The sequence below is a fragment of the Tetrao urogallus genome (assembly GCF_951394365.1).
Source record: "Tetrao urogallus genome assembly, chromosome: 6".
NCBI classification, from domain to species: Eukaryota; Metazoa; Chordata; class Aves; order Galliformes; family Phasianidae; genus Tetrao; species Tetrao urogallus.
The window spans coordinates 40,916,909-40,934,440 of NC_136819.1; the positions used below are offsets into that span (position 1 = coordinate 40,916,909).

Consider the following 17,532-nt stretch of genomic DNA (forward strand, 5'->3'; position numbering starts at 1 on the left):
AGGTACCTCCTAAATACATCCCCTCTATTTCACGTACTACTTGTGAAAAAATTTAGTTGTGCCTCAGCTTGCTCCCATTAGAAATGTGAAACTACTGTTACTTTATTAATTCTCATCTGGAAAGCAGAAGATCAACCTCTGTACTATGGGCATACTCAGTGCTTAGTTTCAGGGTCTTATCAACAGTGCATAAGGGACAATAAATGCAGCTTGAATTTCTGATAGTTTTTTTGGATTCCTATAAAATAATTGGCTTTGAGCTAACCACTACTGATCATGATCCAGATCATAAGGAAAATGATACAAAATAATTTGCTAATTCAGTGCTTAATAACTATCAGAAAAGATAAATCAACATTGATCATAATTAAAAAGAAAAATAAGAAATAAAAAAGCTAATTATTAATTCACAGTGTGTTTGCAACACCTTACCTACTGAGTACAGCAGTGGGAATTTGTGTCAGAAGAGAAACAGAAATGGAGAAAGCTTAGAGAAGAGCAACAAGAATGACCAAAATTATTGAATGTTTTTTCCATGCAAGGAGTGAATAAATAGAAACATTCAATAAAGCAGGATTCTTCAGCAAAGAAGGCAGGTACTTGAAGGGAGAAATGACCAATTTGCTTAAAATCACAAATCACATAATGATAGAAATGTTTATATCAATTTTGAAAGAATATGTGTCCGTTCATGACTAAGAAGCCTCACTGACCTTTGAATGGCTGCAATCTGACCAAATGACTGAAAATAAAATATATGCTGCTCCTGTACATACGTGATTCCCTAAGCATTACATTTTGGTCATTGTTGTACTTTGCCTGCGTTTACATTCTAAAATACTTGATGATCTTGAGGGTCTTTTCCAACCTAAGCAATTCTGATTCTATGATCAGAATAACATACATAAGCGTATTCAGAGGAAAAATGTATTCCTTTTTCATAAAACTAATGAATAGAACTGTGGCAATGAACAAACCAAAATGGAAAAAGAAAAATCAATATTTCTTAGGGGAATTTGGATGAAGAAGGTGGCAACAATATCTTGAACAATGAGAGGGAGAGGTAACGAAACAGCTTTTAGCTGACCGACAGAAATTTGTCCAGCAATTTAGTGAAACACACAGCAATCTCTTCAGCATGGATTAAATGCCACACTTGTATCATTAATGACTACACTCCATTCTATTAAGAGATGGATTTAGCCACACAAGATAAAATGTAAAAAAGGATATTGAATGCACCTGACACAGAAGGCAATTAAGCATTGTTAACTTTTTTCCAAGAAACTGGAAAGCTATATGCCCTAATACATACAAACAATCCTAAAGCAAGCAAATGCATCTGTCTGCTCATTATTTAAAGGGGAACAGAAGGTACTGATACAGTGAACTGATTGTACTGATAAGAGGAAAACCAATTGTATTGAGTGAAGCTGTATTTATGATATTTTATTTAACAGCAGACTCCTCCATAGAGTGCGTGTTATTTATCTTTGTGTTTTTAAAATAAAGGCTATTTGCTTTGAAAGGGGGCATTTTATATTCTTAAAGAAGAATAAAACAAATTACTCATTTTCCATGACACCATACAAACACTTTTATATTTAAACTGCATGTGAACAGCTAATCCTCCTCCTATACTGATGCAAATGTCACACGCTGTCTCAAGAGACAGATCTAAATCAAGATCAGATACACGTATTATTTTTAGTCTCAAAGCCGCAATGCTAAACTCAAATAAATCAAAGCAGATTTGTGCATAGTTCTCGTAAAGTTTAGCTTTATAGTCAATATATTGAAAACACAAGCACAAACCAGAAACCAAACTTCACTGACTTTCACGTTAAGTGTCGGTTTCTTTTTTTGAGGTAAAAATAAATGTCTATTTGAATAACACATATTTTTGAATATTAGATCTGACTTCAGTAACATTTAGCCAGTCCCCAAAGAATATCCATAAAAAGATTAACTGCAACTGTAATTTTAACTGACTGTAATGTATTTCATCAGGGAATTACATGCAATTCAGATGAAAGTTGAAGATGACCTATGAGGAATGTTGAAGGTGACCTATAATATCTTATTCTTAAATCAACTTTGCAAATTGAATACCTAAATAACAAGAGTAGGATGTTTCCAGCATGTTTAAAGATATTTTTTTATTTCCTTGTTAATCTACAAAACTGTGTAATGTCAGCTTCCATCTCCAGCAGTATACTGATCATACATCTTATGATCTTTTAACGCAAGTGTGGTTTTCTTTAAGAGTTCCTAGGTTCATTGTTGACCTCTATATGCCAGGAAAATTTCACTCTAACTGGGTCATTCTGTGATCTAGAACATCTTCCATACAGAGGAAAATATATATTTTGTATCATTTTATTGCTTCTTAACTATTCCGTTGTTTTGGTGATTTCAGCACATTAAGAAATAAATTTACCTTTACAAAGATAAACATAAAACCCAGTTATACAACATGCATGTTCAATTGGTTTTCATTAAACCACATTGTTTCATTGAGGTTCAAAGTCCTAAGATTTTTTAAGCAAAAACTGCACTTATACTAATCAAAACCAGCATATCTTTGTTAAGAAAGCATTGCAAATGTCAAACTAACTGAACTTTCAATTCAGACTCCAGATGTTTTTGCAGAGGGTGGGCAACATTTTAATTAAGAGAGCTTCATGGATGCTTCCTTTCCCATTCACAGGAACATGAACCATTACTTTTCACATTCATGATCACTCATCATCCCTACGGTAACTACAAGAATTGTTTACATGGAAAAGTATTAGGAAAGTATTTCATGAATTTTCAGTTGTTTGATGCATACTAGCAGCTGGAAATGTGGAGGAGGTAGTGAGTAAAACCTTTTGGCAAGCCAGATCTATGTGAATCATCAACCAGCATTCTGATTGCTACCAGGGGTAAACAGAAAATGTTTTTGAGAATCAATTCCTTATCATTTACTAAGATTTTATCAAAAGACACCCAGGAATCATTACAGGAAATTAAAAAAAATATAGCTCAAGAGGCAGAAAATCAAGCTTATTTTGTTTTATCAAAATATGGCAAAACTATTCAGTATTTTCCATATGTAGAAAACGTTACAGTAACTTCACAATACCAAAAGAAACTCTCTGTCCAGAGAATTTAAGGGCTATGTTAGGAAGAGTGTTGCCAGTAGGTTAGTCAGAATAGGAATAGGAATAAAAGAACAGGAAAAAATGAAGAGGGATAAGAGTAGGAGCAGAAAATTTAGGTTGGAGAAGACCTTCAAGCTCATCAAGTCCACTGTCAATCTGACCTACTGAGTTCCATCGTTAAACATTGTCCCTTAGTGTCATGTCCACGCATCTCTTAAATAGATGACATGATCCATCCCCTACACTCAGCACTGATGAGACACATCTAGTGTTCTACATAAGAGACATGGACATACCATAAAGAATCCAGCAAAGAGCAAATAACATTGTTTAAGGGACTGGACTGAAGCATCTTTCCTATGAAGAAAGGCTGAGAGAGTTGGGACTGTTCACCCCAGGAAAGGGAAAGCTCAGGAGGGATATCATCAATGTGTACAAATATCTACAGGAAGGGTGTAAAGAAGATGGAGTGAGGCTCTTTTCAGTAGTGCCCGGTTACAGGACAAGAGGTAATGGGTACAAACTGGAACACGAGAAATTGTCTGACCATCAAGAAGCAATTCTGTACTGTATGGGCGGCTGAGCACTGGCAAGAGAAAAGAGTTGTAGAGCTTCCTCCTGGGAGATTTTCAAAAGCCCCCTGAGCAATGGGGCCTTGCTCAGTGACCTCCGGAGACCCCTTCCAACTTCAACTGTTTCATGATTCTGTGAAGTATTATATTATTAATATCACCATGGCAGAACATAAAGTTATTAGATCAAGTTGCAAACCACACGCAATAACTATTTATAAATAAATATGAAACAGGAGAGGGTCAATAAATATGAAACAACTCATCCTGACTTCCAAGAACAGAGCAGTTTAATAAAGTTTACAGAATTCTCCACATTTTGCAGTGTTTCTTTCTTTAAGGAACTTTAGCAATAAATACGTACATCAATATTTTAAACATTTGTTTAAAAATATACATTAAGATATTCTGATCATGCTTATATGCAATTTTTCTATTCAGTCTCAACACAAGAATATTCTTTCCAATGTTATGCCTTAAATTATTTTAGTAACTCATTTTTTTCAAAATAGTGAAAAACAGTTTTACTAAACAGTCATTTTAAAAATAATTATGTCAGTTTCTGAGGGAAGAGTGATAAGAATGTTAGAAATATACGCATACATCTTTAGTCTGTGGAATTTGTGCAGACTAATTGGAATATGTAAGTTAGAAAGATGTGAATTCCATTATTTTTGATTCCTACTCTAAATTCAAAAACTAGGCAAAAGATGACAAATAAGTATAAATGGGAGAGCAATGCAAAAAAAAAAATCATATTTTAACAATGTTCTTTAACAGAAAAAAAGATACAAAATGCTAGTGAAGAAAAAATTAAAGGTGGCGATTTTAGCAAAAAAAAAGAAAAAGAAAAGAATAAGTAAAATATTGAAGAGCAGGGAGAAGAGAATAGCTAAGTAGTAAGTGGAATAGCCACATCGGAGGAGCAGACAGCGGCAAGGAAGAAGGTAAGGAGAGCATTAGGAGAAAAGATGCACCTGGCTATGAGCAGCCAAAGTTATTGGTGGGAGTGAGCAGAAGGAACTGGAGACCCTTGGGAAAATTCTGTACCCCCAGTGAAAGGAAGTGACACACTGGCTCGCTGATGAAAGGAAAGGAAAGGGAGAGGCAGGCAGGATGACGCTGCTCCTCTCCCAGGCATTTGTGTAAGATCAAAGAGCTGCTGTGTTCTGGGAGGATCAGAAGGCCTTTGATGTAATGGTAGTCTTGGCAAGACACTACAGAAGCAAACCAAGCACAGAAGTATTAACCCTTAGATTTTAAAAATTACTAAATATTCATGCATGCAAAGTGGGACAGCTATGAAATAATCACAAGAGCAGACTTTGCTTATTGATAGAAGCCACACAGAAAGAAAGAAAAAGAGCCCGAACTTGGACAGTGTCAGGCAGTCATGTAATCTCTCTGCATTGGGGACTGTCACCCTTTCAATTCTTCACCTGAAAATCAGAAAACTGATGCAACTTTGAGCCTGCTACTACAATAGAGGAATCTAGGAGCTTTCACATTGCTGAGTGTGTTCAAACAGAAATTTGTTTTACTGTTATTCAAAGCCTTAATTTCATTAACATAAAATATGACTTAAATTGAAACATAGATGTTCACAGTGAAAAGGAAATTTCAGTCAAAAAAACAATCTTGCAGAATACTTACAACATTAATGGAGTTATTCTGAATTTATGACATTAAAACAAAAAGCCAAATCTTATAACAGAAAGCCTCTCTTTCGGGTTCTCTACGGAAAACAGCAAGTTTTCTTACTACCAAAGCATATATAAGGCACGTATTCACAGGAATAACTGGTTGATTTCCAAGAAAATTTCTCAGTCTCTACCAAGGTGGAGGGAACTGACAAAGACTGCGATGTAGTTCACCAGGCAGCTTACCTCAGTTCATGACAAATTGTTGGCAGAGTATACAAGCCTGCCTAATTGTCATGTAAGCAAACCATGATTAAGAGACACTTCTGAGCAGAACTAATTCACACAGCATTATGTGAAGCATCAGGACTCTCACTTTGAGTATTAACCCCCGACAAATGTGAAATGAACTATACAGAAAAGTATACTACTTTAAATTTTATATAACTGGTGCTCAAATACTGTAATGAAAACCTAAATAGAAAGGTGCAATGCAAAAATATCATGCATCTTCAATGGCAATAAAAAATCCAAATGGCAACCTTTTTTAAAAAAATATGTAAAAATTACATTTTGAATCAAGTAGTTTCATTATGATTGGTCTGAAAATAAATTTAAGAAACTTACCTTTTCTAAGGACATAATTCGTTCCTACAAATAAAGTAGAACAAGTTAGAAAGTTAAGAATATAAATGAAACATAAGTTGAATAAGAAGGAAGTGCTACTTTTAGTTTTCATGAAATTGTTACTTAGAGAGAAACTGCTGTATGTAACTCAACCTCTAACCCATTTATCAAACTATCTCACTTAAAACTCTGCACTAAAAGAAATTAAAAAGCAACTTCCCAGAAAAGAAGAATTTGAACAAAATTTATTTATACCAATATATATTTTTTTCAAAGTAGTATATTTAAAAAAAACAGCTAGATTTTCAATGTTGTAGATTTTACTCACACATCCCAGAGTTTGGCTTTCCTTTCTGATCACCAGTGCCTGTAAATCTAGAGTGCTTTGGAGCTTATGCCACAGTAGCATCTATTTTAATTTTCTTTAGTTTTCTTTAAGGTATTTATTTAGAAAAGTAAAATATAAGTTCCGGAGCATTATTCTGTTACCAGAAATTGCTTTGAAGAACAACTAACAACATCTTGTTGCTGCTTAAATAAAGCCTAATATCATACAAAAACAAAAGTAAAATGAGTTTGTGTCGGCTTTAGCACAAAGTATGCGGAAGATAGAACTTATGTATATTGTAACATCGTTTCCCATTGAAAAGTACCTTTGAGAAATAGCAAGCTATTAAAATCAAGATAAAAAAAGATTCTGTCATTATGTCCTGACTTAATGTTGAATTTCAAGGAATTTGAGAATAAATATATTTAAAGTGTTTAGTTGAGCTCACCTGACTATTCAGTTGAAAATGTGACCATTAAAACATCACAAGAATCCTTACTTCCTTAAAATATTACCTTATGAAAGTATAGGAGGTTTTTTTTGGTGTGGGTTTTTTTTTTGTTTGTTTGTTTGTTTTTTACTTTCTGGGTGGATTAAGTTAAGAATTCTTAATATCTGTTGTTTTCCTCTTAATAAGTGACAATTATTATAATAACCTGGATTTATTCCTAAGATATCCACAGACAAAAAATTATGATAAAATATTATACAAAAAACTAACTTATTTTGAGATGTTCGTGTCTACAACACACTGGGCATTGCAAACATTTATTTAAAGATTCTGGGAGAAAAGAAACCAAACTAATTACTGTAAAAAAAAAAAAAGGCATTTACAGATCTCAAATTTGTGGTGATAGTAAACAGCGGTTCAGATATAAATGTTTTCAGTTAAGAAGAACTAGTTGAATAATAGTCTTAGAATCAGCATGGCATAAGTAGGATGATTCCAGTGATAGAATAAATTTAGTTTTCAGAATGACTCGAGGCTACCAAAATTCTGAAAACATAGTAAATTCTTAGAATCTCAGCACATTCTCTAAACCACCATGTAATGTATTTGGAAATCTATCACAGATTATTTATGCATTATCAATATATATATATGTCCAAATTAAGACTATTTTGTCAAATTTTTTATATTTGTGTGTCACTAATTTCAAAGCAAATTAAAATGGCTTACAATTGTTTTCACAGAGAACATGCATGCAGTTGAATATTTCAATCATGCATATTACAATATTTTCAAGAAAGCCATAGTTTGAACCATGGAACAACTTACACAAAAAGGAAGGCGAAAACCTTAAACATAGGCCTTAACATCGAATGACATAATAAAAGAAGTGAGGTTATTTGAAAGTGAGAATATTGAAAATGTTCCAGACTCCTCTGAAGAAAAAAATATACATATGAATATGAGAGTACATGTAACAACAGAGTGAGCATACGTGTAATGAGAGCATAGATATTTTCACATTTAATTATATAAACTCACCCAAATTTGCATATAACACGGAAACTCTAATAAAAAATATGAAATCATTTCAAGATGTAGAACTAAGAATACAGTGATATATTCTTGTATTGGTCTCCGACCTTTTAATCTCTATATCAAAGAACAGCATATATTTACATAAAAAACTCAATCCTCACCACATAATACAAGACCACAGTGAATATTGTATTGAAATATAAAAAGATTCATATCTTCCACTTTATGAAGTATTATTTTGCCTTTGCCATGCCAAGTTGCAATCCAACATATTCCCTAAGTGGAAGCCAAAGTGAAAACTGCATGTTCAAGAATCTTCATAAAAGTGTTCCTTTCTCACTGTCAGCTGAGGGCATTGCAAAAGCACTAATTTTACTTCTCTGTATTTGAATGAGAAATATTGGTTATTTTCTGGATCTTTAGGTAACTGTAAACATATTGCTTCCTCAAAAGGAAATGGGAGCAAAATTAATTCTATTTATTTAGAACCTGTTAAGCTTCATTAAAATTCCCTCAAAAATGAGTAAATTAAAAATACAATGAAAACCACATCTCTAACTCTGGATAATATTCTAGGTAACTGATGCAGAGACATTGCAAAGAACCTAAAGATATCCTTGATCATAATTTGCCCACAGCAATGCACTAATTTCTCATAGTTTTCCTTACACCTCTAGCTTTTCTATGACTATGGTCAGTGTTCAAGGTTCAAGTATGAAGAAATAACTCCCAGTCATGGTACTGACTGATCGCAATTGTTTGTCCATAGTATAAATGATAATTTTTCTGCCTACCTGTTTCCTCAACATACTTTTTACATAGAGTCTATTTAGATTCAAAAAAAAAAAAAAAAAAAAAAAAAAAAAGCATAAAGAATTTATATTCTTCATACAATTCTCTGTATATGTAAGATGCTTATTAAGACAGGATCATAGAAATTGTACACAAAAAGATATCAGCAATCTCCTAGCGAAGAATGAACTGGTCAGGACATAATATCTGAGAAATCTTATTCAAGCAGGCTATAAGCCTCTGGAGCAAGAGTATTATTTATACACTACTGGTCATTAATATGTGAAATAACTACCTTGTAGCAGTCTACTTCAATTAAAGCTTTCATTCATTACTAACTAAACATATGGTTTGCTGAACTGGGACTCAGGGGAAAAAAAAAAGAAGATCCATGCCACCTGGTCTACAAGAGTGCAAGTTTCAGCTTTAGGAAATGCTACAGTTAAAGGAACTCTCACCTCCACTTCCTATGCTTCATATACTGAGGTACAATAGCATGGGGATTATAAAATTGAAACATATAATGGTTTGGGCTGAATCTTAAAAAACGTCTAGTTCCAAATGCCTGCCTGAGCCAAGTTGCCACACACTACATCGGGCCCAGAGCCCCATCCAGCCTGGCCTTGGAAAGCTTTCAGGTATAAGGCATTCACAGCTTCTCTGGGCAGTCTGCTCCAGCACCTCCCCAACCCAGATAAAAACTTTCCTCTTAATACTGAATCTAAATCTCCTCTTAGTTTTAAACCATTTCCCCTTGCCCTATCACTGTATGCCTGTGTAAAAAAATAGTTTCCATCTTTTTTTCTATAAACTCCCTTTAAAGTACTGGAAGGCCACAATGAGGTCTCCCCAGAGCCTACTCTTCTCCAAGCTAAATAAACTAAACTCCTTCAGCCTTTCTTCATAGGAGAGGTGCTCCAGCCCTTTGATCACCTCCTCTTGACAACATCTCTACATCCTTCTTGTGTTGGGGCTAGAAAAGCTGTAAATATTCTACCACTATAAAATTAGAATATAGAAGAATGAAGTACACCAGATTGGGAAACCATTTTGAAACATATTGATGGTTCTGGACAAATTACTATCTAGAAAAATAATTTATGCTCTTGCTAAGTACTTTGTGAAAGCATGTGCATGTGAAGAATTAAAAACTGCTATGAAGCACTCAAGTACAAATAGAGCAGACAGAGCAGTACAAGTGACACACCTAAACAGAATGGCCAGTTAGTGAAGGACATAGTTGACAGACCATCAGAAATATACACGTGCACACAAGACGTTCATTTGATGGAACATTTCTCCAGTATAACATTACTCCTTATTCAGTTGGAAGGAACATAATTAGAACAATTTGTCAACTATAGTGCTTCACAGGAAAGTAGATACAGAATTGCTTCACATGAAAGGCGATCATTTTACATTGATGTAACTAGATATGCACCTGTGTAAACTGCTTGCGCAGACAAGCTCTCAGCCCTGTTGAACTTGAGCTGCCAGAAAGCTAAGCCAAATTTTTTGTTTGAGCAGGAAACAGCTGGATTGGTGTGCTGTGTAACCTTTGGGTCTCGCAACTTGTCTCTTTTTACCGGATCAAGCTGTTTCTACACCAAGCTTTTGATATTTCTAGCCCGCAAAACACATTATATTTACTATATGAGCAGAGTCAGCATACCTTAAAACTCCTATGGTCAAAACTCAGGTCGATAAATAATTTCATTTTCCTTAATAGTCATTCAGCTTCCTCATAAAAATTCTGTTCCCACTAACCTTACAGGATCCTCCTCCACTGATATATACTTCACGTTGTATATAAGCTTTCTAACACTGGGCATTGCTTGCTCTAATTTTTTGTTAATTTTTTTTTCCTCTCCACATTCTGAACAAAACATGTATTACCCTTATAACTTCCCAAGTCTCACTACTGAGACATTCCAGTTTGGTTTTGCATTCCTAGACATTTTCATTTCAAAGGAGTATATGTTTTCTTTGACTGTAATGCTTTAATACTATTCCAGAACTGAGACTAGGCTCTCACTGTGAAAGCACAAATGTAAAGTAAATGTTACAGATGCTACACAATGAGAATTTAATATACTGCATCAAGCTCTAGCATATATCAACTAAGCTTTTCTTTCTCAGAAAAGTAATGATGAACACTGAATGTTTCAGAGGTTTTAAACACCTCAATATTTTACTTTCAGTTTTATATGGAGATACAGAAGAAAGCAACATACCCACAGAATCTAACTCAACCAATGAAGTAGAATTTAAAGCATTTCTGCAATTCTGTATGTAGAGTTGCACCACAACTATTTCCATGTAGTTTCAGTGAAGACAGCAGTAAGAACAGAACTTCAGTAAACGCTGTGACATAAAAGAACCATTCTTTTCACAGAAGACTAGATTTATTAATTGGAGAGTGCTAATTACTTTAATCTTTTCTAACGTGCAACTTAAATGTGCGGAGAAACTCAACTGTGAGTTTTATAAGCTACCAGGTCCTTGTTTGGTTAAATGCATTTCCCATGCTGAATTCAAGATACAGAATACAGCTTATTAATTTCAAGGGCAATAAAAAATGTAGCTCCTTAATTACATAAAAGGCATACCTGGAGAGCTCCCATTTCTTCCTCTCTTCTGAGCAACTTCTCACGTAGCTCTGTAAAATAAAAAATGAAACTCATAAATTCTCCTTCTTGTCTTATAGCCTGACAGAAAAGGTACTATGTAAAATAGTCAGTGAGGTGTTTTGTTTTGTATAACATTTCTTTTAATCTGATTATACTAACTGATGAAGTGTATCAGTGATAGTTATTTTCAAGCATGACACTAATAAACACTCAAAAGATGATAGTTTAAGTAATTATAAGACTTATTTCCCTGTAGTTAAATCAATCTTTTAGTATATAGATTTGAATTTTAAAAATGAAGAAATTCACTCTGCAGAATTTCAAATTCTGAGTGTGGGTTTGGACAAGTGGTAGCCTTGCATGATATCCTTGAGTATACTTCAGCATTATAATTGAGTTGGTAAAAATTAATGTCATAATACTAGCTTTAAAAAACAAAAGAGAGAAAAAAAAAGAGGAACACATATGTGTAAAGGGTGTGTGAAATAGAAGATTCCTCCACTTGACCAAAAAAGATTCATGTACTCAGCTTTATTTGAATTATAATGCACCACTTGACATTCCATTTTAATGACATTATTGTTCTAAGCAAAAAGAATATTACTACAAGGTTCTTTTCAAATAAGTTTTATGAAAGGTGAACTGAAGAAACTTCTGCTAATGGTCTCTAGACATGAAAGGTCTCTATCTGAAATTATTTATCTTCAGAATGAACTCCCTATACTGTACCACTGCCTAAATTGTCGATCCTGCAGAACACTTCATAAAATTCTGCACAAGAAAGGCATATAGGTGTTAAGGTGGTGTAATTTAACTGATAATATGTTCCTACATTATAAATTTGCCCTTTATGACCATATATTTTAGAAACAAGTTTTGTATCAAAACTCATGATTCCATTTAATGCTTCATGTAAGAAAATAAAGATAAAGCAAAAAATAGATTAAATTAAATTAAAGCAACATATATTAAGAAGCTTTGTAAAAGCGTCTCTTAAAAATGCAGCATACTTCAAGATTCTTTTAAATATGCCTACTCTTAAGGACAAAGTATTTTTGCCTAGTTGACCTCAAAAGTTCAGTTTTACAAATTGCATGAAATGTAAAATATTTCCCATATTTAAATACTTATGGGGAAAAAAAAAAACAAAAAAAAAAAAACCCACCAACAAAAAATATTCAGTTTCGGAAAATAACATCACAGTGAAAAGATAGAGAAATGTTGTGCCATAAGAAAAAGATAACATTAACAAAGATAATCATTATCCCCAGTGAAGGCTCCTTAAATTCATGCACTGAACACTCTCTGAGTTTCTCTAATGACACCTTTCTTTCTTAAAGGCAGTGGCTCTGCGCCATGAGTTTCTACATTTCTCAGCAATCCTGCTGTAACTACCTTTCAGTCTAAGGTAACCACAGGGTTCCAAGTAATATATCTTCATTTTCATGGAGCACAGAACACATCAATTTATAGATTGTCTGGAATAATCAGCAGTAAAGGAAAAGCATTACAGAAGCTACCTTGGGCATCAATGTTTCTTCCCAAAAACGGAAAAAGATGAGAGAAATGTTTTTTACAAATAAATATATTAATCAACTATTTCCTACTTTTTATTTCTAGCTCAATAAGATGCACAAAATCCTATGATCAGTTATAAGCTAAAGTCATTCAAAAAATCAAACATCAGTTGCATTATTAATAGTCAAAATCAAGAGCTTGTCAGAATACCTTGTGAAAAATTAAGGATCATACTTTTGTATAGTTCTACAGAATTAACAATGGTTACATGACAAATCTTCTAAGGTTCATATCTCATTTAGCTGGAGCATCAGTGAACACAGGATGAGTTCCCTGACATCATACCGCAGGTTTAGATTTATCCAATAAAAATTCCAGGAAATACAAAAGTTACAATTTAAAACATTCCATACCAATGACGTCCTTTCACAGTCTGTCTGATACAGAAACATAACACATTGCAAAATTTTGCAAATATTAAACTAGACGCTATTAAATATATTCTATAGAAAGTTAGGATTTGCTGTTATTCAGAGCTTAGACTAAAATATAAAAAGAAAACATAGTTCAACTCCTTTACACTGGAAGCAGTAAGCTGGGAAACAAGATATTGAATCTATAAAACCCTGACAATTTGAATTAAAAATCAGAGGTTTATTTCAGAAAGACACTGAATAAATTATAATTTGGTATCTGTCAATTCACAACCTCTCTCATCAAAGAAGAAGGCACAAACACAAAATTGTGTACATGTGGCACATGTACACAAAATTAGTTCTTCTCATAGTCACAAGCATATAGCTGTAGAAACAAAGGACTCTCAAATGTGTAAGACTTGTTTACTCTGAAGTTGACATTCGCACTTCAGTTCCTGATACATAACTAAGATACTGTAAACTAAGTAAGATAGTTTCAGCCATCTGAAAAAGCAACAGATTACACAAAAAGCTGTACAGAAATTCATACAGCACTAAAAAACATCTGTCCATGAGACATTGTGGTTGGCAGAATAGCTTCCTAAGTCCCACTAGATTTTGACTGACTGTAGTGGAAGTTCAGCCAAGTAGCTTAAATGTAGTCATCTCCGTTTAGACAGTAATTTCAAAATGAATCTCACCACTAATTTCCCTGAATAAAATTTATCTCTGATGGAATAATAAGAAGAACATATATATTGTATATTGGGAATTTGATTCTCTGCATTAGTTCTACCACCTGTGAAATGGAAAGTATGTGATTAGCAACCTAATGAAACTATAATTTCATTTGAAAAATAAAAACTTTCCAAATATAATGTTAAGCATTTTTAACAAGCTGCATATTTAAAAGAACATAGCCAAAGAAACAGACTTCAACATTAGTGGGTCAGTCAATGAGGAAGGCCATTACGCAAGCTTTGCATGATTATGTTATGGTACTCAAAGGGTAATCTCAATATTTCTATGATGTGGCACTAGAACAAGGAATCTAGGTTATTGTAAGAAAATAACAGCAGTTTAGAGAATAGTGTCAACACATATTTTTGTTCCATCAAGCTAAAATGAGCTCTTCCACAAAACACCTCAGGAATTTTCATACATTAATAAAGATATTTTTGATCTCCCAGGTTTGCAACCTTGACAATTTGTACTTCATGTTTCAAACTCATGGACAAGCTCTTGAGAAATCACTTAATTAGATATCTTTCAAAATTACTTTTATCAGAATTTGCAGTAGATTTATTTCACATATTTCCAGTGATTTTTACTTCAAATACACAACCTGTGGTTTTCAATCATCATTCAGATACATCGCCCAAAGAGCTGCTGAAAAGATAGTGCAACATTCCTGCAGGTGCACAAGGCAGCCAAGCAGATTTCCATCAAGCGTGAGGGAATTTTCAAGCACCTGCATAAACCAGTTTTTCCTCAACTAAGAATTTACTTATCTTGAGTATACTTACACATCAAAGTTTAATCGTATATTATGCCACTTACAAGGTCTTCACATAATGATTCTGACATTAAGGCACTATTTTTGGAGGGGGTGAATTAAGCTATTTCTAAGTGAATTACTTTAAACGTGTGTATCATGAAAAAATTTGCTTGTCACTTGTCCAGAGAGATCTGCAGTTTTGCCCTGTACCTGTGTTAGCATGGTTCTGGTGTATGGCTTCACAGAATCCTGACACAGGTCCAGGAACACTGGACACTAGAAGTTGTTTCAGCAAGTCTGGACATTTGTGCAGCCAAGCTGAACGCTACAAATCATCCTGGCACTAATTACACCTGAGACATAAAACAGTATTGAGACTCGCTTCAAATGACTAATTGAAATAGTGCGTGTAAGCCACTGAGGGAATTTCTATATAAAAACATCATCTTAAAAGAACAATACGGAAAAACGTTTTTATTGGAAACTTAATTTTTGCTAATAAAGAACAAGGCCCATAAATTTAAAGCATTCCCTATTGTGCTTGTATAATCCTAAGTGAAATATCCTTTTAAATGGGAAACTGTATCACTTGAATGTAAAATAGAGTACTTCTAAAATATAAGGTATTACTATTCTGCTGGTTCATCCCCATCATATTCATATTTATTATTTAGATTCATATTAAACCTTTAAGTACGAATAAAAGGTAGACAGAATGAAAATGAATTATCATGCTCCTACTAGATTCTCCACATCTCCAAACTACAGTATTTCACCTATCATAGACTTTCCCCTTTTTTCGGTATTTAGCCTGTGCAGTCTTCAGATCATAAATTATTTTAGCACATCTACAGTACATATTACAGTAATAATAAATTTTAAAAAATTCTTAAAATTTAAATGATTTTTTAACAGCCTTTCCAACGGCACATTGTTCATGAACTTAAAGGGTTTTTTTATGCAAAGATTCCCTATTTTGTTTAATTATTGCATATTTTTAAAAACATTGAAGAACAAAAAAATTATGGTGATATATTTTTTTAACTTGTGAATGAAGATAAAGCAGGAAGAAACTTCAACTATATTTTCTTTGGAATTATATTCAGAAGGTTAGTAGTAGACGTGATGGTCTCTGTGGTCTCAATGGTCACTGTATTTGACTGGATTGTTGTTTTTTGGTTTTTTTTTTTTACCTGCAGCTCTGCTAACCCTAAAAAGTCTCAAGTGAATTTTAATACTTGTTACAGTTTTCTAACATGTGAGCAAATGGTTATATTAACACTGGTCACATTAGACAGTCTTTAAATATTATAATTCAGATATCACCACTGTAATGACTGCAGTGCTCATAATGAGCACGGATAAACTACCTGTTATCTGTGTCTAAATCAACAGCATCCTCATAAACATGGATATAAGTATAAAAAAAAATTCTCTTTTGCTAAATTATGTTCCTTAACGAACTCTCACAATGTATTAGCTGCTGTAGTCTTTAGTAATAAAGAAAAATGGATATAGATGACAGAAAATTTGGCTGATATTTTTTAATAAATGAATTCATTTCTTGGTATACAATGTGTTATTTTGGCTATGAAACATGACAATAGTTTCTTAAATCTACAATGGTGTGTTTGTTTGCATGAACCTGAAGCAATACCCACAGTCATAACAGAGAAAGGAGAAAAGGCATCTGAAGTTAAGAGACAAGTTCAGATTCCCTACAAAGAGACTTATTGCTATTCAGGAAACTGAACATACTGTGCTTTCTTTCTACTCCCTGAAGTTTAGGAGTGTTTTGGATTTTTGTTTGTTTGTTTGTTTGTTTTTTGTTTTTTTGTTTTTTAATGCAACTTTTCCATGTTCATATCTCCACTGCTTGCCTGCCCTGTATTCTTTTTTGTACAAAAAATTCCTTTCATTTGCCCCTAGAAGCTATTCTCATTACTTCTAACCTGCCATTTTCTGAACTATTATAGTGTTTGACTTAAAATTCATAAATCAAAGTTAATACTATAAGAATGCACATGAAATTTCTATGTATTACAAAATAGGTAGTGAAGATCTCTAATGTGTTGTCAGTAAAGTTCATAGTAGTAGTATCTGAATGCTAGAGTTTGTATTTTCGATATACATATTTCAATAGACAGAACATTATGTGGAATTGCTGTTAACACCTTTACATGTGTATTTACATGTACAATTTCAAACTTCACCTTACTTATCACCAAGGATACGTATCCACAATAGAACATACATTAATTTGTACACATATATTTGAAAAGAATATTATTCTTATTTCGAAACTTTACTGAAATGGATGTCAAATTATAAAGTCTCTAACACTTTCTTCACACTCTCCTAACGCTGGCATTTTCTGACTGCAGTCAGAGAAGTGTCTTCTCACTTAAAACTATGCAGAGCTTCCCATTGGAGGAAAAAAAAAAGATGAAGAACACTAAAAAAGAAAGGTAATTGAGGAAAACAAAGGAGGACATTAAGGTCAACGGAATTTAGAATTACTTTGACATTCCAAAAACTTCAAGACAACATAAGTCACACTGAAAATGTCTAAGTAAATAGAAAATAACCTCCTTAATTGATTATTTCCAACTATCTTTTCAGTTATTTGCAGTTAAACTGTTAAAATACACAAATTACTGGCTGAAGTAATCAAAGAAAACATCAAATATGACACATTACAGTAAAAAAGAAGAGATCCCTTTGATACTAATCTACTACATTTACTGTGAAGGAGAGAATAATAGTAAGGTGAACTGAAGCAGTTACTGGTCTTTTTTTTTTTTTTTTTTTTTTTTAATTTGGGCAAGATCTCCTTCACATAAGAAAATTTGTTAGGTGAAGATGCCGTAAATCAA

General features: G+C 33.3%; 1 protein-coding gene across 1 annotated transcript in view; it reads right to left on the bottom strand.

Annotated features, from left to right (window-relative positions):
• The window catches only part of CEP128 (centrosomal protein 128), a gene marked incomplete at its 5' end in the record, with an annotated part of 93,216 nt that overhangs the window by 13,513 nt on the left and 62,171 nt on the right, over nt 1–17,532 (bottom strand). The window contains 2 exons of the mRNA XM_079537358.1: nt 5,986–6,009; nt 11,204–11,253. Coding sequence (XP_079393484.1) covers nt 5,986–6,009; nt 11,204–11,253 — 74 coding nt within the window. The remainder of the gene's footprint in view (nt 1–5,985; nt 6,010–11,203; nt 11,254–17,532) is intronic.